At 44.2% G+C, this 22,531-nt stretch overlaps 2 protein-coding genes across 2 annotated transcripts in view; both read right to left on the bottom strand.

The window, feature by feature from the left end:
• The window catches only part of ZW10 (zw10 kinetochore protein), a 19,428-nt gene extending 16,396 nt beyond the window's left edge, over window positions 1-3,032 (bottom strand). Inside the window, exons 1-2 of the mRNA XM_042476161.1 lie at window positions 2,868-3,032; window positions 1,469-1,603 (exon numbers count right to left, since the gene is read on the bottom strand). Coding sequence (XP_042332095.1) covers window positions 1,469-1,603; window positions 2,868-2,999 — 267 coding nt within the window. The 5' untranslated portion in view covers window positions 3,000-3,032. The remainder of the gene's footprint in view (window positions 1-1,468; window positions 1,604-2,867) is intronic.
• Window positions 3,033-9,953: 6,921 nt separating this feature from the next.
• Window positions 9,954-14,807, bottom strand: LOC121933989 (G protein-activated inward rectifier potassium channel 4-like). Its single transcript, XM_042473968.1, has 3 exons — window positions 14,592-14,807; window positions 11,267-12,518; window positions 9,954-10,327 (listed from the first exon to the last, which is right to left on the bottom strand). The coding sequence occupies exons 1-3, from the start codon at window positions 14,805-14,807 to the stop codon at window positions 9,954-9,956; spliced, it is 1,842 nt and encodes a 613-aa protein (XP_042329902.1).
• Between the last annotated feature and the right edge of the window lie 7,724 nt (window positions 14,808-22,531).

The following is a 22,531-nucleotide window of genomic DNA, read 5'->3' as shown; positions in this document are numbered from 1 at the left end:
AAATACCATTTAGCCATTTATTATTTACAGTTGGCCCTTCTTATACACGGATTTTTTATACACGGATTCAAGCATACACGGTTTGAAAATGTTCCAAAAAAGTATAAATTTACCTTGATGTTCCATTTTTTATTAGGGACACCATTTTGCTATGTCATTATACTTAATGGGACTTGAGCATACACGGATTTTGTTATACACGGGGCATCTTGGAACCAAACCCCAGCGTATAACAAGGGTCCACTGTAATTATGTTGGCTCTCTTCTATCCTGCTGGATGTGCAGTAACAAAAACAAAACTCTTTGGCCCACCAGAGATGCCAACATACAACACTATCTGAGGCACACACACTCTCAGAAGCAGCTTCACTGTAGCAAAATATAGAAGCACTGGTTCAGTTTCACAGAATCATAGAGTTGGAAGAGACCCCAAGGGCCATCCAGTTCAACCCCATTCTGCCATGCAGGAACTCACAGTCAAAACACCCCCCAAAAGATGGCCATCCAGCCTCTGTTTAAAAACAGCCTCCAAAGGAGGAGACTCCATGAAAATCTCCAAAGGACTGTGTTCCACTGTCGAACAGCTCTCACTGGCAGAAAGTTCCTCCTAATGTTTAGGTGGACTCTCTTTTCCAGCAGTTTGCACCCATTGCTCCATTGTCTCCTATTCTCTGCAGCTGCTGAAAATAAGCTTGCTCCTTCCTCAGAATGACACCCCTTCAAATGCCTAAACAGTTTAAGTGTTGGCAATGCGCTGACCACCCTTGAATAAACTCACAGACACTTGTTGCTATTTTCCAAGTCCTTGGAGGTTCTTTATCAGACGTTGCAGTATAGCGGACCCTTCAAATACACAGGGGAATCCATTCCAGACCCGCCACACACACATATAAAAGGAAAAGCGCATATGCTCAAGCCCTATTTAAAAGAATAGGTGTGTGCTGCCATGCGCAGAGGCGCGTGCATGGCGGGCACACATTCCATTGTTTTAAACAGGGCTTGCCTTCCACATAAGGTTAAAGCCACATATGGCACGGGTGCACTGTATGTACAATTACGTACAAACACTGCTCCCGACTCCCATCAACTTACGCCGCATGTTGTAATACAGCTTCAACCCAACAAACGTTGACTACTCTCTTCAAACCACTTCAACCCTGAGTCTTGGTGCAATTATAGAGAGAGTTGCCTAATGGTCAATCACCTGTTGCCGCTTAGTATGACGGCATCTCTATTACAAGCCTATGCGTCACGTCGAGTGCTACATCTTATTAAATACAGCCACACAAAGTACTTCACGACACTTTAAATGCACCTTGTTCTAACAGTTTATCCAGTCTATGGCCTGCTTTTCCCAATCCGAAAGGCATGTTAAAGCCAAGGGCAGGAAAGAGACAAATGACCAGAGAAAGTGTTTGATGACATACCCTGCCTATCCTATTAAGAATGGGATCTGTGCTGCTCTCACCTCGTTCTCGATCCTCATCTTGAGCTGGTCGATGTTCCCAGACAGCTCCTGCACTTGGGACTCCAGGTCCGTGGCGCTTTGCATGCTGGGAAGGAACTCCACGTAACGCTGGTGGATCACGCTGCAAACCTCGTCCTGCGAGGAAGGAAGCCAGGGAGAGTCAACACAAAGCAGACCCTGCAAACAGCCCTTTTCCAAGCCGACCCATCAGTCCCTTGTGTTTCCCAAAACTTTGGTCCTCCAAACGTGTGGACTACAGCTCCCAGAATCCCTGACGGTCGGCCCAAATGGCTAGGGCTTCTGGGAGACAGAGTCCAAAACAGCCAGAGGAGCAAAGTTTGGGAAACACTGTGTTATTCCTCCCCTCAAGAACAAGACTCAAGGCAGCCTATAGAAATTGCTTCTCCAGCCAAAGTATTATTAGGAGGAGGGCAGGAACCCTTTGCACATGCTCAGAGGCACTTCAGTCCATGCATCTTATTGCTGAGATGACATTAAAAAAATAATTCCTCTTTTTCAGAACTCTGCACACGCTCAGGAACCCTCCTCCATCCTTTCTCTCTTCAAGGGAAAGGAGGTTCCAAAAAGAGGAGGAGCCTATTGAAGCCCTGCCCCTGTAACCACCCCTATGGCCCCGCCCACTGAGTGCTTAGCTCCTCACCTCTCCTAAAAAGGAGGTTCCATAAGGAGGAGGGACCTATTGAAGCACCGCCCACCAGGTGCATAGCTCATTCCAACAGAAGCCAAGTGAAGCCCCGCCCCCTACGTACTTAGCTCCTCCCTCCAGCCCTGACCACATCTCTTCAAAGGGGAGCCTCCATGACAAGAAGGAGGGGCCTAGTGAAGCACCGCCCCATTGGCCCATGCCCACAATATACTTAACTCCTCCCCTAGCCATGCCCCCGTTCCGCCCCTCTGTTCCAAAACGAGGAAGAAAAGCCCAGTAAAGCCACGCTCCCCACTCTTTCCAAATATAGCTCCAACAGGGGAGGAGCCCAGCGAAGCCCCACCCCCGTGTCCATAGCTCCTCCCTCTCTTCCAAATAAGGGATGTTGCAAAAGGAGGAGGGGCCTAGTGAAGCCCTGCTCTATGTCCCGGGCCAATAGGCGTCTAGTTCCTCCCTCCGGCCACGCCCTCGCTTCCAAATAAGGGAGGTTCCGACAGGGGGAGGAGCCCAGCAAAGCCCCGCCCCCGATGAAAATTAGCTCCTCCCTCTAACCACGCGCCTTCCTCCCCTCGCTTCCAGAGAAGGGAGGCTCCAAGAGAAGGTTCTCAGTGAAGCCCCGCCCCCTGTGCGCTTAGCTTAGCTCCTCCCTCTCCTCCAAAGGGGTCCAAAAGGAGGAGTGGGCTAGTGAAACCCCGCCCACCAGGGGCTTGCCACGCCCCTCTCCCCTCAGACCTTGAGCTCCTCCACTCGGCCGGAGAGTCGGGAGATGCGGCCGCTGAGGCTCTCCTTCTCCAGGCGGCCAGAGCAGGCCAGCACCGCCTCCACCAGCGAAGAACCCATCGCTGTCGCCGTCGCCGCCGCCATGACTGGAGCCGCTGCTGCCCCGCCTCAGCCACGCGCGAGGCACCACGGGAAAAGCGGTTTTGCTTCCCGCCCAGACGCTCCTGACGACTACGCCTCCCAGCATGCACTGCGGCGGAAGAAGGACCTTCGTGTGCGTCCACTTCCGGCCCGTCTTCCCTTTATTCTTAGCTCCGAATTCGGCCTCTTTTGCATTTTGAGGCGAAGTTTACTGAATGTTTTTTTTCTGAGGAAGCTTTCCTCACGGTCCGAAAACTGAACCTGAGTCAACAGTGGGATGCGGCAGCTAACAAGGCCAATGCGATCCTAGGCTGCATCAATGGAAGTCTAGTCTCTAGATCGAGAGAAGTCATAGTGCTGCTCTATTCTGCTCTGCTCAGGCCCCACTTGGAATACTGTGACCAGTTCTGGGCACCACAACTTAAGAAGGATGATTGTTGAGAAACTGGAGCCATGTGTCCAAAGGAGGGAGACCATAAAGCCCTATGAGGAGAGACTTAGGGAGCTGGGGATGTTTAGCCTGCAGAAGAGAAGGTTAAGAGGGGATATAATAGCCCTGTTTAAATATATGAAGGGATGTCATATTGAAGAGGGAGCAAGCTTGTTTTCTGCTGCTTCAGAGAACAGGAAAACAGAGCAATGGATGCAAGATAAAGGAAAAGAGATTCCAGCTCAGCTTGACAATAAGGGCTGTTCAACAGTGGAACAAACTCCTTCCTCGGAGTGTAGTGGAGTCTCCTTCTTTGGAAGTCTTTAAGCAGAGGCTGGATGGCCATCTGTCAATGGGGATGCTTTGATTGAGAGTTCCTGCATGGCAGAATAAAGGGGTTGGGCTGGATCAAGGCCCTTGGGGTTTCTCTATGGCTGCCATTGCCTCCTCCTTCTGCGCATGTGCAGCAGCCACAGCAGAGAGAGAGAGCGAGGAGGAACCGGAGCCTCCAGGTATACAAACATACACATATATAATTGTGTATACACAGTTATACATAATTATATACACTCACAAGTCACACTCTCTCAGCCTCAGAGGGCCATGCCAACCCCAGATAGTTAGGTATGTAGATATATTATAGGGTCACCATAAGTCGGAAGCAACTTTTTCAAGCCCTCCATTCTCTGTCCAAGAGCCGTTAAAAAAGACTAGGTTTGGACTGGGGTTCCCATCATCCCCAGGCGATGCAGAAGTCGGGGGGGGACACCTCAAAGCTAGCCTTTCTGCGCCCTGGAGCCCCTCCAAATACTTTGGAGTGAGATTCCCATCATCCTGTGTCCCTCAGGGACGGTGGAGGCGTCCATGTTTTCCCGGGGGCTGATGGGAATTGTAGTGCGAAAGGGGTCTCTGCTGCTGCGCCACTTGCTGACTTGCTCTCGGCCGTCCTCTAGTGGCGTCCTTTGCGCACTGCAGGCTTCAGGGCCAATGGCTGCTAGGCTTCTCTCGGGCGCCCTCCTCTGGAGACCATCGGCCAACGAAGATGGCTCCAGCGCCAAAGCCTTCTCTCAATTCCGCTCTGGCGCTCTCGTCCCTGGCTCTCTCTCAGGCGCCCTCCTGTGGCTCAGACGGCGCACTTCGGCCCCTTGACGCTGATTGGGATTCTTCCCTGTCCTGGGGTGCCCTCTTGTGGCAGAAAGGGAGCATTGCTGGCTCATGATTCTCAGGCAGAAAGGGTTCATGATTCCTGGCTCCTGGGTTTGAGAGACTCAGGGCTGGCATCTCTGGGTCTAAATAGATTAATAATTAATAATAATGTCTACTCTTCCAAATAAGAAAAATAAAAAATAATAAATAAGACAATATTGATATATTTATTATAATGTGTATTACATTATGTTATAATTGTTATATTATTAAATTACATTATAATTATATTACATTTTATATTAATTTATATTTGTATTTAACAATTATATTATTATATGTATTACATTATATTATAATTATTATATTATATTATTATTTTATTATAATTTATATTAATTAGTAATTATATTATTAATATCTGCATTGCATTATATTATAATTGTTATATTATTAAATTACATTATAATTATATTACATGTTATATTAATTTATTTTAGTATTTAACAATTATATTATTATATGTATTACATTATATTATAATTATTATATTATATTATTATAATTTATATTAATTAGTAATTATATTATCTGTATTGCATATTATGATTATTATTTAATATTAATAGTAATAGTAATTATTATGTGCATTAGATTATATTACAAAAATTATTTTGTAGTATTATAACATATTTTTAAATTATATCAGTTATATTATATTTTATATTAATTTGTATTAATAATAATAATTATATTATTATTCTGCTCATTGTATTATAATTATACTATAGTATTATATTTTATATTATATTAACCTTAATCATTATATTATTATTATTGTGTGTATTACATTATAATTATTATATTATATTATTAAATGGTTACATTATATTATAATTTTATTACACTTATATTAATTTTATATGAATAAATACATTATTATTATTATTATGTGTATTATACTATATATTTGATAATATTCATTGCATTATTTGATAATTTTTTATTTAAATAATTTAATAATAAATAAAACAAATGGGGAAAATGTTTTAATAGGTTGTCTTTTACCTTTTCAAACTTTTGTCTCGTCTTATTCATGCTGCTTTATGCAATTATTTAAACTGTTAATTAAAAAATGTTGTTCTGTGCTACCACACTTCCCATGTTGTCTTCATTATTAATTGATATTTTAATACTCTATTTTAAATATATTATGCTTAATTTTTTTTAAGGGGGGGATATTGTGATGTTATATTGTATATGGATGTTTTTAAGTTGTTGTTAGTCGCTTCGATTGTTTTATTGCAGAAAAGTGGGATAAAAATAAAAGTTTTATTTCATTTCTTTTTTACTTTAGGCTTAACAGTCTCTTTCTGGGCCCCAGATGCGAGAGGAACCAACGGCCGGCCGCATCCCCAAGCGCTCTTCCATCCGGCTTCGAATCCAGGTATGAAAGAGCTATAAAACCCAAATCGAAAAATAAACAAACTCATAGGCAGCCATACTGTTGTTTCGGCTCCAATCCCTGCGGAGAAGCCATCATTGGCTTAGAAGGAGATGATGGCATTGTCTGAGTCTAGCCTGACCTACTAATGGAATAAGGTAACTATTAATTACCTGCTCATCAGTCTCTCCATCTTTCCTTCTCTTCCCACGCAGTTGAAGCTCCAAGAAGCTGAACTTGCTCCTGGGAGTCCTTTAAATAGTATGCACATTGAATAGCAAACTTTAAACATATATTTAAGTCTCCCCAGATCTAGACAAACAGGTATAAGGTTTTTGCTGCTTTAGGGAACGTAGAAATGAAGCACTAATCCTGGTGGAGCCAGTGACGTTAATACACTCCTCCAGGGATTCTTCAGCTCCCAAAAGTTTGGGAGTGGATCAAATTGTATTGCCTCCAGGTCTCAACCCGTGTTTCTCAGTGTCCCTGTGATGTTCTGGACTTGTGTTAAAATTTGGTTGTGTTTACTACGTGAATTAAAGTAAGGGATGGATATGTACATAATGTATAATACATGCAATAAGGTAAGTGACCTGTAATACGTAATACTTAATCGATAAGGTAAGTGGGAAAGAGTTCCCGTACCTTGGATCGAACAATAATCAGAATGGAGATGGCCACTAAGAAATCAGAAGAAGACTATGGAGTTTATCACACATGGGAAAATGTGGTGTTTAAACAGTGATTAACCCATAAAAATTGCACATTTGACATTAAAACGTAATTAAAATGAGATTAACGCAAGAGCCATTATCCCATGAATAACCAGGGGATAAAGAGCAAAAAGTCATTCGTGGGAAAATCCTGTGAATGATTTGCTCCTGTTTCTTGCCTGGTTATTTGCAGGATAATGGCATTTTAATCACATTTCATCTCAACGTCGTGTGAAAACCATTAGCTCAGTTGCAAGGTTATCATGGGTTAATCACTGTTTATACTTCCAATTGTCTCCTGTGTGGTAAACTCCTAGTAATGGGAAGGGCAGCCATGAAAGAACTGCACTTTCCTAAGGAGGAAAGATATACAACTGAGTGCTAAAGTTAGAATTGTCTAAGATATTGTTTCCCAAAGTTTGGTCATAGAATCATAGTGTTGGAAGAGACCACAAGGGCCATCCAGTCCAACCCCATTCTGCCATGCAGGAACTCGCAATGAAAGCACCCTTGACAGATGGACATCCAGCCTCTGTTTAAAGACCTCCAAAGAAGGAGACTCCATTACACTCCAAGGCAGTGTCTTCCATTGTCAAATAGCTCTTACTGTCGGGAAGTTCCTCCTAATGTTGAAGTGGAATCTCTTTTCCTGCAGCTTTCATCCATTGCTCTGATTCCCTATTCTCTGGAGCAGCAGAAAACAAGCTTGCTCCATCCTCAATATGACACTCCTTCAAATACTTAAACAGGTCTATCATACCACCTCTTAACCTTCTCTTCTCCAGGCTAAATATACCCATCTCTCTAAATCGTTCCTCATGGGACTTGGTGGTTTCAAGACCTTTCACTATTTTAGTTGCCTCCCTCTCGATGTGCTCCAGCTTGTCAGTATTATTTTTGAGCAAGAAGACAAACAAATGGGTCCTTGAACTGATCAAGTCTGAAATCTCTCTGGAAGCCAAGATGATCAAACTGGGGCTGTTGTATTTTGGCCACATCATGAGAAGGTATAACTCATTGGACTCATTGGAAAAGACAGTAATGCTGGGAAAGGTGGAATGTAGAACAAAGAGAGGAAGACCACATGCCAGATGGATGGACTCAATTAAGGAGGCCATGGGCATGAGTCTGCAGGACTTGGGCAGAGCAGTGGAGGGCAGGGAGTCTTGGAGAAGTCTCGTCCACAGGTTTGCCATGAGTCAAAGTTGACTCAAGTTAAGAACAATAATGCAAGGAAAGGTAGAGAGTAGTAGAAAGAGAGGAAGACCCCCAAGCTAGACTCAATTAGGGATGACACACACCTGAATCTACAGAACCAGAGCAGAGCAGTGGAGGATAAGGAGCATTGGAGATGTTTCATCCAATGGGTTGCCATGAGTCGAGGCCTTTTTGAAGGCAACAAACAACAACAACAACCAGAGATCTGTTGGGATGAGGTGAGAACATGGAACGCTGAGACTGGCTGAATGTTAATATTGATGTATGAAAGTCATAGAATCATACAGTTGGAAGAGACCACAAGGGCCATCCAGTCCAACCCCCTGCCATGCAGGAACTCTCAATCAAAGCATCTCCGAAAGATGGCCATCCAGCCTCTGTTTGAAGACCTCCAAGCAAAACTCCACTACACTCCGAGGGAGGAGTGTGTTCCACTGTCAAACAGCCCTTACTGTCAAGAAGTTCCTCCTAAAGTTAAGCTGGAATCTCTTTTCCTATATCTTGCATCCATTGCTCTGGATCCTAGTCTCTGGAGCAGCAGAAAACAAGCTTGCTCCCTCCTCAATATGACATCCCTTCAAGTATTTAAGCAGGGCCTTCATATCACCTCTTAACCTTATCTTCTCCAGGCTAAACATCTCCAGCTCCCTAAGTTGTTCCTCATAGGGCTTCATGGTTTCCAGACCCTTCACCATTTTAGTTGCTCTCCTTTGGACATGGTCCGGTTTCATCTGCTTACCAAAAGTCCATTTCCCTGGGTTCCAAACCTCTGAGTAGATTCCTATACACACAGTAGTGAGGACTCTTGTCCAACAGTGGCCCCCAAACTTTGGTCCTTCAGATGTTTTGGACCATAGCTTCCATGATTCCCGATTGTTGGCCAAGCTGGCTGGGACTTCTAGGAACAGAAGTGCAAAACATCTGGAGGACGAAAGTTTGGAGACCAGGGATATACAATATAGCAGATATTACAGGTGCTCCCCAGATTCTAATCTTTCCTTCTCTTGCCCAGCTTCAAAATTTCTACAACATTCACCTCATGCACACATAATAATAATAATGACGCTGCCATTGTGCGTGGACGTTCCAGAAGAAACTTGTTTTATTTGTCGGTTCCCTCGCCCCCAACCTTCTCCCCACATCCTTGTTGCAAAAGAGCATGGCCTCTTGTAAAAATAATTCCACTTAGTAGCCACAGCGAAGGGAAACGTAAGATGAGTTCAGGAGCGAAAGGCTTCTGTGAGGCAAAGAGGAGGAGGAAAACGGGTCCAACTACGCACAGGGGTGAGGAGGACACAGGCGACAGCATTCGATGAGAGTTCTGTATGGCACTGTAAACAAATTTAATGAGACACTTTCGTATTTGCACCCAGAACTGTGGCTGGGGATGCAACTGCTCCAGGCTCCCTCATTGCATTGCGTTGCATAGAGATAGGAGCAGCCTCTTGGAGCACCAATGCAAACCAGCCAGGCTTTTCCCATAATTGTTTTTATCTCAAAGAAAAATAATGAAAAATAATATTCATGCTAAAAGTGTGCATGCTCCCCAGCTTTGACCCTGATAAAAGGTGTCGCTGCTTGCTTTGAAAGGGCCTCAAGGCTCCACGCCTGACTTCTGCTTGCAAAAACCAGGGCTCCAGCTCAGGTATTCTGGTTATGGCTCTTTGTAAGGGGTTCCAGCCCCACAAGAGCTCTCCCACAGAGCAACGTCTTGTTTTTGCACAGCATGTCGATTCATCAAAGATAGAGGCAGGCGACTGGAAGAATAACCTGAAGCAGTTGGAGGTTGTCTGTAAGGTCCTACGTCCCAAACAAGAGAACCCTTGGACCTCTATGGTTTCCTGGGAACTTTGCCAGGGAGCTCAAGACAGCTGCCAGCATGAAGATGCTCAAAAAAAATACCAACACCTCCAGCATGCACCATTTTGTCAGCCACAAGGACATCAGGAGGTCTTCCTTATACCTCTTGGTTGAACGGAAGCCAACAGCGATGGCTCTAGGTTGCTTTAGACGCTGGCCTCTTGGGTCTGGTACTCGTTGCTTCGCTCTTCTTCTGTGATGTTGGAAAAGCCCAGTCTGGAGAGGCCTTCCTCGCTGGGACCATCCCCTTGCCGACCTTCGTTGTTGAGTTCTGCTGAAAGGCAAGGGTGCACCAGATGGTCCCAGTACAAGCTTAGAGTTGACTGGTCCCGATTCTCTATCTCCTTCTGCTCGTACATCTCGCGGGCACTAATCCCTGGGATCTGGACTTCAAAGGTCTTCTCAAATCTGGTGTAGTCTACACGGAAGGCGCCTTTCTCCAGGGTCATGCAGGGCTCGAAGCGGTGGCCCCAAAGGATCTCGTCCTCTACGTAGGATGTCCGGGCTTGACACGTCATCCCTGCAGAGAAGAGAATGTCATCAGGACACAAGAAAAAGCCATTGATACACCAAATGCATCCGAAGAAGTAGACTTTAGTCTAGGAAAGCTCATGCTGCCAACGTCTTTCTTTCAGTTAGTCTCAAAGGTGCTACAAGGTCTCTCTACTTATTATTATTATTATTATTATTGCTGCATCTAAATGGATCTGAGGAAATAGACTTTAGTCTAGGAAAGCTCATAGTAATTATAATAGTAATACACCATTGTATCTAATGGGACTTTAACATCCATGGATTTTGGTATCCACATAGGGTCCTGGAACCAACCCCCAATGGATACCAAGGGCCCACTGTAATAATAATAATAATAATAATAATAATAATAATATTCCATTGTATCTAATGGGATTTGAACATCCATGGATTTTGCTATCCATGAGGGGCCCTGGAACCAAACCCCAGTCAATACCAAGGGCCCATTGTAGTAGTAGTAGTAGTAGTAGTAGTAGTAATAGTAGTAATAATAATATACCCCATTGTATCTACCAAGGGCCAATAATAATAATAATAATAATAATAATAATAATAATAATAATACTCCATTGTATCTTATGGACCTGAACACCCATGGATTTTGGTATCCACAGATGCTCGCTGTACATATTTTGAACACATTAAATACAGAGGAGAGCCAACAAATTGTTACAAGAAATATACACAGATACTCATAACTTTTGGCTTAAAAAACCTTGGAGCCTCAACTCTCTTGGGTATAAAAGAAAATGTCTAGTAGTGGCAGCAGCAACCAGATTTGAACCACAAGCTCTTTCATGCCAGAAAAGCACCTCAGGATGCTATGGAATGGGACAAGATTGTATGGTCACCCAAACTAGTCTCCAGAGCTTGACCAGGGTCTGTCCCAAACCTTCTTTGGTCATCTACACTACATCTCACCCACCTGTGGCTTCCACAATGCCTTCCAGGATGATGATGATTTCAAACTGCTCTCTCTTCAGGTCTTCTGCAGACATCTCCCAGAAAGGGCTTTGCTCATTGATGATGTGACAGATGATCTGCGGTTCCACCAGGAAGAGACGGTCCTCACCCGTATCATAGCCCAGGTTCAGTTCTGACTGCTCCAGAGGGATGAACTCCCCTTCCTTCGTTTGCCGGGACTTAATCAACTTGGCTCTGATTTTTGCATCCACCATGTGACTGTCCCGGAGGTCTCCGATACGGAACATGAGGCAGAGCTGGTCGTCCCGATGGGAGATCACACACTTCTTGCTAAATATTAAGGTCTGGGCACGCTTCTTGGGCCTGGAGATCTTCACGAACATGCAGCCCACCATGAGGGCGTCGATCATGGATCCAATGATGGACTGGACCATGAGCAAAATGACCCCTTCCGTGCAGTTGGCCGTCACGATCCGAGACCCATAGCCAATAGTCCTTTGGCTTTCTACAGAAAAGAGTAAAGCAGAGATGAAATTCTCAAGGTTCTGTATGCAAGGTTTCCATTCGGGGTCGCCTATATGGTTGACGTCGTCTCGTATCCAGGAATCAAAGTAATATATGATGCCAAAGACCACCCAGGTGATGATGTAGCACATGCTGAAGACAAAGAGGAACCATCGGTACTTGAGATCCACAATGGTGGTAAAGATGTCAGACAAGAACCTCTTCTTCTCCTGGATGTTGCCCAAGTTCACCTGGCACTTGCCAACCTTGGTCACGTAGCGCTGCCTCTGCTGTTTGTTACCAAATTGTCGGTCATTTTCCATGAGTTTGCAGCGCTTGTTCTGCCCTTTTTCTGAGTTGTTCACCGAGATGATGCTGCGGGTCGGAGTTTTGTTCCGCCCGGAGTTGATGTTGGGGGAACTGAAAGCATGTTGGGAATAAAGCCGGGCGTTCAGTTCCCGGATTAGCGAAGGTGGAGGCGGATCCGTCCTGGAGGACCGGTGGTATTTGGGCAGCTCTTCTGTGTTGATGGAGACGCTGGGCCGGTGTTTGGTAGGCAACACCGTACCATAGCTTGCCTCCACTGTGCTGAGTCTCCTCTGGAGAAGGACAGACCTGTCGTTGGGGATGTTCGAGCTGCAGGACATGGAGACGTAGTTGCATTGCAGGGCACTTCTCTTTGTGGTTGGGGTTTCCATTTGCTGCTGGGTCTCATCAAAAGGATCCAAAGGAACGGCTATCATTTCAGGCTGCAAAAGAAAAGAAACCTTGTGAAATCCTCTCTTCGCTCTCTCTCTCTCCAGACTACCTAGTCATCCCTTAAAAACTAACTGTGAAACATCTCCAGCACCCATCTTTTTAGCTATCCTAGAAAACAGGCGAGGTTGCAACAATCAAGCACCCTGAAATTCCTTGAACGTCTCGACAAGATATTGCAAACTAGTCATCTAAGGACTGGAGCTGGTTACTGGAGCAACTTAATCTGATTCCCAGTTTCCCTGTTAATTTTTAATTGGCATAAAACAATTTGCTTCCACTGACACATATAAGGAAAAGAAGTGATGAGCCAATTATTAATTATTGAACCAATTAGGTTAGGCCAAGACGGAATGAGCTTTTGCAGTTATTTCACTGCCTCAAGGGGGTCTTTTAGGGGAATACTTTCACTCCTCATTGTCGCTCTAGTCAGTGAACTTGATCTTGAAAATACCACCAGGACATCCCTGGTGTAAATAGGGTTTACAATTTGGGAGATTATAACCCTGAGATAGCCATGTCTCATTGTCATCCCTTACACAAAATGGATGGGAGCTGTCAGAAAGACTAGAAGATACATAGATGTGGTTTCTGGAGTGCAGCACTCATAATTCCTTACCATTTGGCTTTTGCTGGTTAGGACAATGGGATACATAGCCCAAGAATAAATGGAGGTGCCACAGTTTGTCCATCCTTGCATGTAATTTAATTGGGTCCTATTTGTAGCTGACAATGATCACACCTGCCTTAGTTACCTCTGGTTTGGATCACTGCTAGTCTGCTTCCAGCTGCATTTCAAGGCATACATTTTTTATTTCACTTAAGTATGTAAAACTGTAACTAACCTATATACATAAATACATAGCAAATAATACATAGAACATAAGAGACGTATCTCACAAAGACAAACATTACAAAATATATATGCATTCCACAGTACAAAAAAACACATTAACACAAAAGGTTTAAAAAATGACATCCTTCTTTCTTCCAAACACATTTTGAAACACTGGTTATGGTCTACAAAACCCCATACAGCTGAAGTCTAGGCTATCTGAAGGACTACATCTCCCCATATGAGAAAACCTATCTTTCCAGCTCTTCTGGGGAGGCGTTTCATTGTGTCCCACCATCCTCACAGTTACACCTGGTGACAACAGAGAAGATGGGACCTTTTGGGTGCGTATTCTCTCCAACGAGTTGTAAAAGACCCCAAGGGCCATCCATTCCAACCTTGATTCTGCCATGCAGGAACTCACAGTCAAAGCCCTCCCTACGACTGATGGCCATCCAGCTTCTGCTTTAAAATCTCCAAAAAAGGCGACTCCATCACACACAGCTTTCCCTCTTATTGTTGTGTTGTTGCATGCCTTCAAGTAGTTTTTTCCGACTTATGCCAACCCTAAGGTGAACCTATCATAGGATTTTCTGGGGCTGAGAATGTGTGACTTGCCCAGGGCTAAACTGGGAATCAAACCCCAGTGTCAGAGTCCAACACTCAAGCCAATACACCACATTGACTTTCATAATGTATAATATTGTCTATATTTTTTGTTTTTCTATCACGGCGGTCATGATTTTAATCGTGTTGATGGCTCAATTATATTTTTAACCTTTCTGTGATGTAATGTTGTTGTAGTAGTTATTTTAGATATATGTTTTAATTCTTATGAGCTGTCTTGAGTTCCAGGGCTAGGGGGAAAAGCAAATAAATAAATAAATAAATAAATATGGCTGTTACATTCTTTCAAGTTGTTCCCAGCTTATGGTGGTCCTAAGGTGAAGCTATCATGGGGTTTTCTTGGTGAGATTTGTTCAGAGGAGGTTTGTCATGGCTTTCCCATAAGACTGAGAGAGTGAGACTTGCCCAAGGTAAGTTTCATGGCCAAGCTGGTAATCAAACTCTGTTCTCCAGAGTTGCAGCCCAACACTCAAACCACTACACCATGCTGGCTTATCATCATCATTTATCCATGACCTGGATTTTTATTTCTGATCCATCTATCCACAAAGAGAACATTTATGTGGGACTCCCTCAGCTGAAAGCACCCCAGGCTGGCACTTACCTTCTGGGCGAAGGTCCCATATCTGCTGGTTTCCGTGGGAGGCCGAGGCAGGTATGCCAACATGTGCTTGGCTTTGGGCGTCTTGGCCGGAGGGATGGAGTTTCGGCGGCTCCGGGACTCTTCGTAGCTCAGCCTCCAGTCGCCGGTGTTGTTGCGGACGCAGAGCCCTTTGTCCGGCTGCAGCTCCATGCTGCTGCTGGCCATGGGTAAGACCATGTCCCTGGTGCCAGGCCAGAAGGGAAGGGGCTAGCCCTGAGCTTTGCGCTTCCTCCGGTGGGGGATCCTTTCAGAAAAGAAAAAGATAAGAGAGCAGAAGGGTTATTATGCCAGCAAGAAAGAAGGTGCCATAGAGAAGTCATAGAATCATATACAGTTAGCCCTCTACATTTGAGGCATTGACTTTTGCGGTTTTGATTAATATGTTCCCTCTAGGAATCTCTAGGTCCTCCAGCACAACTCTGCCAGAAGTTGGCCACAGAGATTAGGGTTAGGGTCAGGGTTGACTGTTGATCAACTTCTGGCAGAGTTGTGTTGGTGGATATAGACATTCCTATTGGAGAACCTAGAGCAGTGATGGTGAACCTTTTACTGACCGAGTGCCCAAACTGCAACCCAGACCCCACTTATTTATTGCAAAGTGCCACGTCCCTCTGGCTTTCTAGTAGGAAACTCTGGCAAACTCTGTGCTAGGGTGACAGCATGTGTGCCCACAGAGAGGGCTCAGTGCCATCTCTGGCACATGTGCCATAGGTTCGCCATCACTGACCTAGAGGTTCCCAGAGAAAACACTTCTCTAGGCATTTGCAGGTCCTCCAGCATGCTTCTGTGATCAACGTCTGGGAAATGTTAACCATAGAGTTGCACTGGAGGGCATGACAAATCTTAGAGAAAGGTTCTCTTAGGTAAAAAGAATAGCTTTTTTTTTAAAGGTGTTATTTTCACATTCACGGGGGTTCTTCACCCCAAACCCCAGCGGGAGGGACCATTGGTAATCATATAGAGTTGGAAGACACCTCAAAGGCCATTTGGCTGTATGGGACTTCATTATCATCATTATCATCGTTTATGCCAAGGGTGGTCAAAGTATGGACCGTGGATTGTATGGCAATGCTGAATGTGGATCCAGAAGCCCCTCAACTAGAATTTTTTTTGGAAAAAGAAAATCTGGATTGATTTTTCTGACAATTTTTTGGCCCCCAAACCAGCCAAAATGTGCTTAAACCATAGCACTTTGCTTCACCTGACCACCCAAAGCCCACCAAACCTCCCCAAAACTCAAAATAGATCTTTTTTTAAAAAAAAACCACCCACAATGGGTGGCCAGAAGTGATGCCATGTCACTTCAGTTGTGACGAAACATGCCGTTGTGACCCAGCAAGCATGTGCAGGGTGGGAAAATGGTCCCATTCCCTCCAAACACATACCCCAACTTACACTCTTGCTTTCCTAAAAAAATTGGACTCAAGGCAGCAATATAGTTTAGCTTACGAAAATGCAATTTAGTTAAAGCATGCAGAAGATCAGCCCTGGATTTGCCCTGGAGATTTTTGTGCAGCCAAGCTGTCAGACCTTAAAACACACACACATCAAATATGGGCTTTGCAATACCTTTTAAGGAAGCTGACATTATATCCAGGACGAACAAGACTAATAAGTATAATTCCAGAATTCAAGTTCCAGGTTAAGTCCAGGGGCTCATTCACTCTGCACCATTATAACAGTATAATTCCATTTTAATTGCCGTGGCTCCATCCTACAGAATCGTGGTAATTGTAGGTTATGGAAAGGCCTTTAGCCTTCTCAACTAGCACCTCCCCAAACTACAAATCCCCGAATCCCAGAGGATGTGCAACGGCAATTAAAGTGGGACCACAACACTATAGTTGCGTAGTGTGAAAGGGCTGTAATTCCTCCCAAAATAAACTTCCCTTGGAGTTCAGGTTTGCACAAACACGTTCAATTTCCTGATGCAGACTCCGTAATGAGCTTAGGAGAGTCAAACTGCTTTTCTAGGTGTGGAAGGAAGTCCTCCAAAGAGAAACCCTGGGAGAAATATGCAGGCTTTCCAATTTTACCCTCCTTTGCCCAGAATATACCTGATTTAGACAGAGGACCTCTTAAGCACCAGATCCTATTAAAGTCTGGCAAAGGTCATTGTGAAAGGTTGGCTGAACTACTCCATTCATGGGCTGATGATGCAAGATGCCTCAGCTTGCAAAGCAACATCAATGGATGGGAAAGTGAAGACCCTCCAAATGACGATACTGTGTGAAATAAAACACAATAGTAGATGCACATGCCAGTGCATAATGCTTCGGCTAGGCTTCTGAGCAAGGCAACTTGCAGCCCACATTCAGCTGAAGGAATCACACCGGTTGCTTATTTGCTACCATGCTGGATCTAGGGTTTTGTTGTTTATCCGCAAATCCAGATTTTAATTCCATGTATTTAATTCAGTTCTACAGTGGGTTCTTGGTATCCACTGGAGTTTGGTTCCAGGACCCCTCATAGATACCAAAATCTGTGGATGCTCAAGTCCCATTAAATACAGTGGCATAGTAAAATACATTGCAATATTAATGTAGTTTTCATCACTTTAACTGCCATGGCTCCATCCTATGAAATCCTCAGTTTTGCCACTAGAGCTGTCTGATCTCATAAAACTACAAATCCAAGAAGTCCATAGCATTGAGCCATGGCAGTTAAAGTGGTGTCAAAATGCACTAATTCTGCAGTGCAGATTCCGCCATGGAAGTTAAGCAGAGCCAAGCCTGGATATTACTTGGACAGGAGATCGCAAACAAGTACCAGGCACTGTAGACTCTATTTCAGAGGGGGAAACTTGCAAAACCACTGCTGAGTGTTGCTTGCCTAAAAAACCCCCATGCGATTGAAAGGATTAAATTGACAGGTGGCTTGAAGACGCATACACACGCATAGAGATTAAAATACAGTACGGTTAGAAACAAGGCAGCATTCTTTTAAAGGCACGTTAGTCTGGAAAATCAGCATGCAAAGGGATCTTGCAATGCTGCTTGACACATGGCTATATAACACAACTGCAGCCACTCAACCATACACACGCACACACACACACACTCATCCTATCTAATAACAAAAAGTCTACTACTTCTTAAATCCATCCGACTTCATAAAACACTTATTAAGCCCTATATTACCAACTCCTTTTTTTCATATGATTTCCTTGTCTCCAACAGTATTGTTTCTATTGAGCTATTTATCTTTCCGACTCTTTGCATACTGCTTTCAAAGCCTTTGCTTCTCAAAAGCCAGGTAACATACATTGAAACTGTCACTTTTTTTACTGACGAAGGTGCTGAGAACGCTGTGTTTTTGGCACAGATTCCTACCACACAAAACACACACAGACACACACACATAGCAGATGTAATCTCAAGGAGTAATCCCCCAGACGGGCTTCTCTGGAGGACAGGGAATGGATATTCGAATCACACAGATCCGTCTTACGTTAAATAAATCTATATACTTCACCCAAACCACCCACTGTGCAACCCTTCTGCTCCCAGTGGGAACCAGTTGGGGCAAAAGTGGTTGAACCAGCTAAGACGCTTAATGTCTTCAGAGAGAATCTGCTCTTGAATTGTTCCTTTCCTAGGCTTCATCTTTCCCCAAGTGTCTTGCAAGATGGCATATGCACAAATTGGGTATATACACCTGTGCACTCAAGGCTGGTTTTGGCCTTCCTTGTGTGTCATCTCCCCCGCCTCATTCTCCCTGTGTCAAAATAATGGGTTTATGTCTGAGTCCCAGTTGCACGGCCATGTTTGGTTGGGGTGTGGGGGTGACAGTGTAATCTCAGATGGCTAAACCAATTACGTGACATAATAGCCAAGGCAGCGGGCAACTTCTGTCTCTTCCTTCTAGGTTTAATACTGGGCTGGTGCCAGTTTTGGGGAGTGGAGGTGGATGGGTGACACCTGAGAAACCCTCTGACCCCCCTGAGGCACATCTTGACCCCAGCATTTTGCAGCATTTAGTCACGGAAAGGGTTTAATGTGCCATTCATGTGGATCAAGATTGCACACGTTCGCATGCTTGCACAATTTCTTCAGCACGCTGGCATTTAAAAAGGGAGGAAAATGTTACCTGAGAACCCTCTCGCATCTTGCAAATGGCCAAAATACAAGGCTACATGGCAGACTAATTGAAGGTGGCATATGGCAGAGGGTGGTGCCGTCTCCTTCCTCGCAGGTTTTTAAGTAGAGGTTGGATGCTCATTTTTCAAGAAAGCACTAGATGGGGTCCCATCATTAGATGGCCCTGTATTTTCCAACTCTATGATTCTGTGTTGCTATAAACTCATGGCCTACAACTTTCCACATGTTCTTGGCCCTCTGCTTCCAGAAGCCCCAGCCAACTTGACCAAAGGTCAGGGATTCTGGGTGTTGAAGTCCAAAATGTCTGGAGAATGAAAGGCAGAAAACTTCTGAACTAGACAAAGTGGCAACCAAACAACACAGCATGAGTGGTGGGATGCAATTGTAGATGTATCCCCATAAGCCCACACTTGGAAGGCTGGTGTTTGATGTGGCCAAGATGGCATCACACTTTTTTTCAGGTGGACTTAAAGCCATGGATGCCACTTCTTTACAAAGCAATTGAAGATGCTATATAGGACGGGTTAACCCTTGGGCCTGAGCTTATCTGTGAGGCTTTAAAAATGCACTTGCCAAGATATCATCTCCTTTTTGCAATAACTTAAGACCCAAGAGGAGAAGAACGCATCCTTTGGAGAAGGCCTTGGTGGAAGAAGAAGCTACATTTATCCAAGATTGCAATCCTGCCACCTCTTCCAGTTCCACAAACACTGGACAATGTGAAAAGAAAGAAGGCAGACCAGAGAAGTGCTGAATTGCAGTACTACAGGATCACCTTCAGACTAGTGTCCTCCAAATGTTGGACTACAAACTCCAGTCATCTCCTGGCCATGTTGACGGGGGGATGTTGGGTTTTGTATCCCAAGACATGGTGGTCCCTGGCATTGAGAGAATGACACTGAGTATAAAACTTTCAACTAGTTAATATTTCAGTTGGATTAATGACAGAAGCTGGGGAACTATTGGGGACCATGAAGAGAATCATCTCACCCATAAGGAACTCAGTATTACTATGAACAACATCCAGTCCGATGTGCAAAATTTTGGTTGCATTCCCCATCACCAGCACTAAGCTGGAGGGTTCTGTAAAACCATGACTGGAAATGGGAAATCCTCATCATACTGACAACACAACTCTTTGTGCCATCGTACTTAAGCAGTAAGAACAATGAGAATGGTAGCTTTTGAGGGGAGGAATATGGGATGGTACACAAACAAATTTGTTAAAAGGTTTAAGATCATTTTAGGAACATGGTGGATTTCATTGTAATGACTGACAAGTAACTTATCACTTGAAAAGTGTGACTGTACTATATATGAATCTGACCTTAATGGAGAATTGCTCCATAAAACAAACAGCATTGCAGAAGAGTGCAAAATTACCTCTAAAATCACAATAATGATCAGCCATCTGTTTGATCCTTTGCGCACACACACACACACACATATATATATATATATTGCACATTAGTTGCAGATATACTAGGCATTATATTTAGTTTGGCTCTCATAAGGAAGCACATTGCTCATCAGTGGCCTTTTGGGATCTGGATGGTCAAAAAATTCCTTGGGCAACCTTTGGCAAGCCCTAGCTTCTCCTCTCAGCCATGCTACCCAAAGTGCTACTGGGAACGTAAAATGAACAAGTCCACTAATGCCTGGCATTTCGATATGGGGAGCACTGGATAACTATGTCGAGCTGCATTTACATGTGCACTGAACTGAGGATTTTAAAATATTTATATAAAAATGCTGTTCTCATTCCCTTGGGAACTTTGCCTGCCCTTTCTCTTTGGATGCCTAACTCTATTTCCAAATGCTCAGCTGATGTTTTAAGATACTTCGATGGTAGAAATTTGGAGATGGAAGGAAAATTGTATGGGTGAGGGAAACAGGATTCTTCTCTGGGAGGGCAATGTCCCCATTTTGTCCTCTCCAAAGCTGCACCCATTCCCCGGTTTGCCTGATTCTACATGTCTCTCCAAAGGCTTTGTTCCTGGCAGCTAAGAAGGCTAACAGCCAATGTTGTGTAGTGGTTTGAGCATTGCACTATGAGTCTGGAGACCATGGTTCAATTCTTCGCTTGGCCATGGAAGCCCACTGGATTACTTTGGGTGAGTCACACACTCTCAGCCGCATAAACATCCCATGATAAGTTCACTTTAGGGTTACCATAAACCAGAAATGACTTGAAAGTACACAATAACAAACAAAAATGTAGACCTGCCCATAGACTGAGGTCTTCTTGGGGGCCAAACACAATGTAAGGATGTTGGAGAGGAACTTGTTCGATTTGGACCCAGTTGTGGAATGTCCTCCCTTTGGAGAAATAAATGTTGCTACTAAAGCCCTTGGAGACTTATTGATTCATCCACAGATGCATGCGGTTGTTGTGTGCCTTCAAGCTGTCTCTGACTTATGGCAACCCTAAGGCCAACCTTGGAACTAGAAAAGATCCTAAAATGCAAAGATATACAACTGAGCACAAAAGTCAGAATCGTACAAGCCATCGTATTCCCTATTACCAAGTGAGAGCTGGACAGTTAAGAAAGCGGATAGTAAGAGAATTAATTCATTTGAGATGTGAGGCTTGAGAAGAGTGCTGAGGATCCCATGGAGAGCCAAAAGGACAAACAAATGGGTCCTACACAAGTCAAGTTGGAAGCTTCCCTGGAAGCCAAGATGACCAAAGTGAGGCTGTCATACTTCAGACACATCATGAGAAGGAAGGACTCATTGAAAAAGACAATGATGCTGGGAAAGGTGGAAGAAAGCAGGAAAAGAGGAAGGCCACATGCCAGATGGAGGATGGACTCTATTAAGGTCACTATGGGTTTTATGAGGTTGTAGGATTTAAACAGTGGAGGACAGGGGGTCTTGGAGATGCCTCATCCATAGGGTCACCATGGGTCGAGATCGACTCGAGGGCAGTTAACAATAACAAAAAGGCAAACTTATTATGGGGTTTTCTTGGCAAGATTTGTTCAGAGGAGGTTTGCTATTGCCATCCTTTGGGGCTGAGAGCATATGATTTCCCTTAAGGTCAACCAGTGGGTTTTATGGCTGAGTGGTTTGAGTGTAGTCCAATGTTCAAACCACTATGCCACCATGCCGGCTTTCTCAAATTGTAGGGTTTTTTTTAATTTAAATTCTTTTTCATGGCCTTCGTTTCAACTTCTCAAGTTATTCTGCATGCTTTTACTTTGTTTGAATTACCCCTTACTGTCGCATACGCTTTAAATGACCGAACCTGATCTCATTGTACGTCACCTCGAGATTGCGAAATGGAGGGCAAGACGCAAATATTTTAATCAATCGGAAAAGAAGGAGGAGGGAGACGGCAAATCCAGCTGCTCCGTACCAATCCACTCTGGACGGTTTTTTCCCAGGCGGATTGCCTGTTCTCAATGTAATCTCCGTGGGCGCAAGCTGTTACGAAATGCCCCTATTCCTGGAAACCTTTTGGTGGTGAAAGCGGGGGGTTGGGTGGGGGAGGATGGGATGTAACACCGTAGGAAGAAGTCCCCAGATGTGTTTGCTTTCTCTTGCAAAATGTAGCTCCATGCAAAGGTAATGGAGGGTGAGGAGTCCCATTTTGGGAGAAAGGTGCAACATAAGATGCAATAAATAAATGCAATAAATCGTCTCTTGAAAGCAACAGAATGGAAATCTCTGGACATTTCAGGGAGGGAGGGAGATTCAGAATCCATCCCTTTGAATGACTCATCATCATCATCATTGCCCATCCGTTACAAAGATGAGGAGATTCATTTGCCCAGAGGCCCTAGTTTAATTTCAGAT

Source organism: Sceloporus undulatus, chromosome 6 (assembly GCF_019175285.1).
Source record: "Sceloporus undulatus isolate JIND9_A2432 ecotype Alabama chromosome 6, SceUnd_v1.1, whole genome shotgun sequence".
Taxonomy (NCBI): Eukaryota; Metazoa; Chordata; class Lepidosauria; order Squamata; family Phrynosomatidae; genus Sceloporus; species Sceloporus undulatus.
This window is presented reverse-complemented; position numbering and strand designations above follow the sequence as displayed.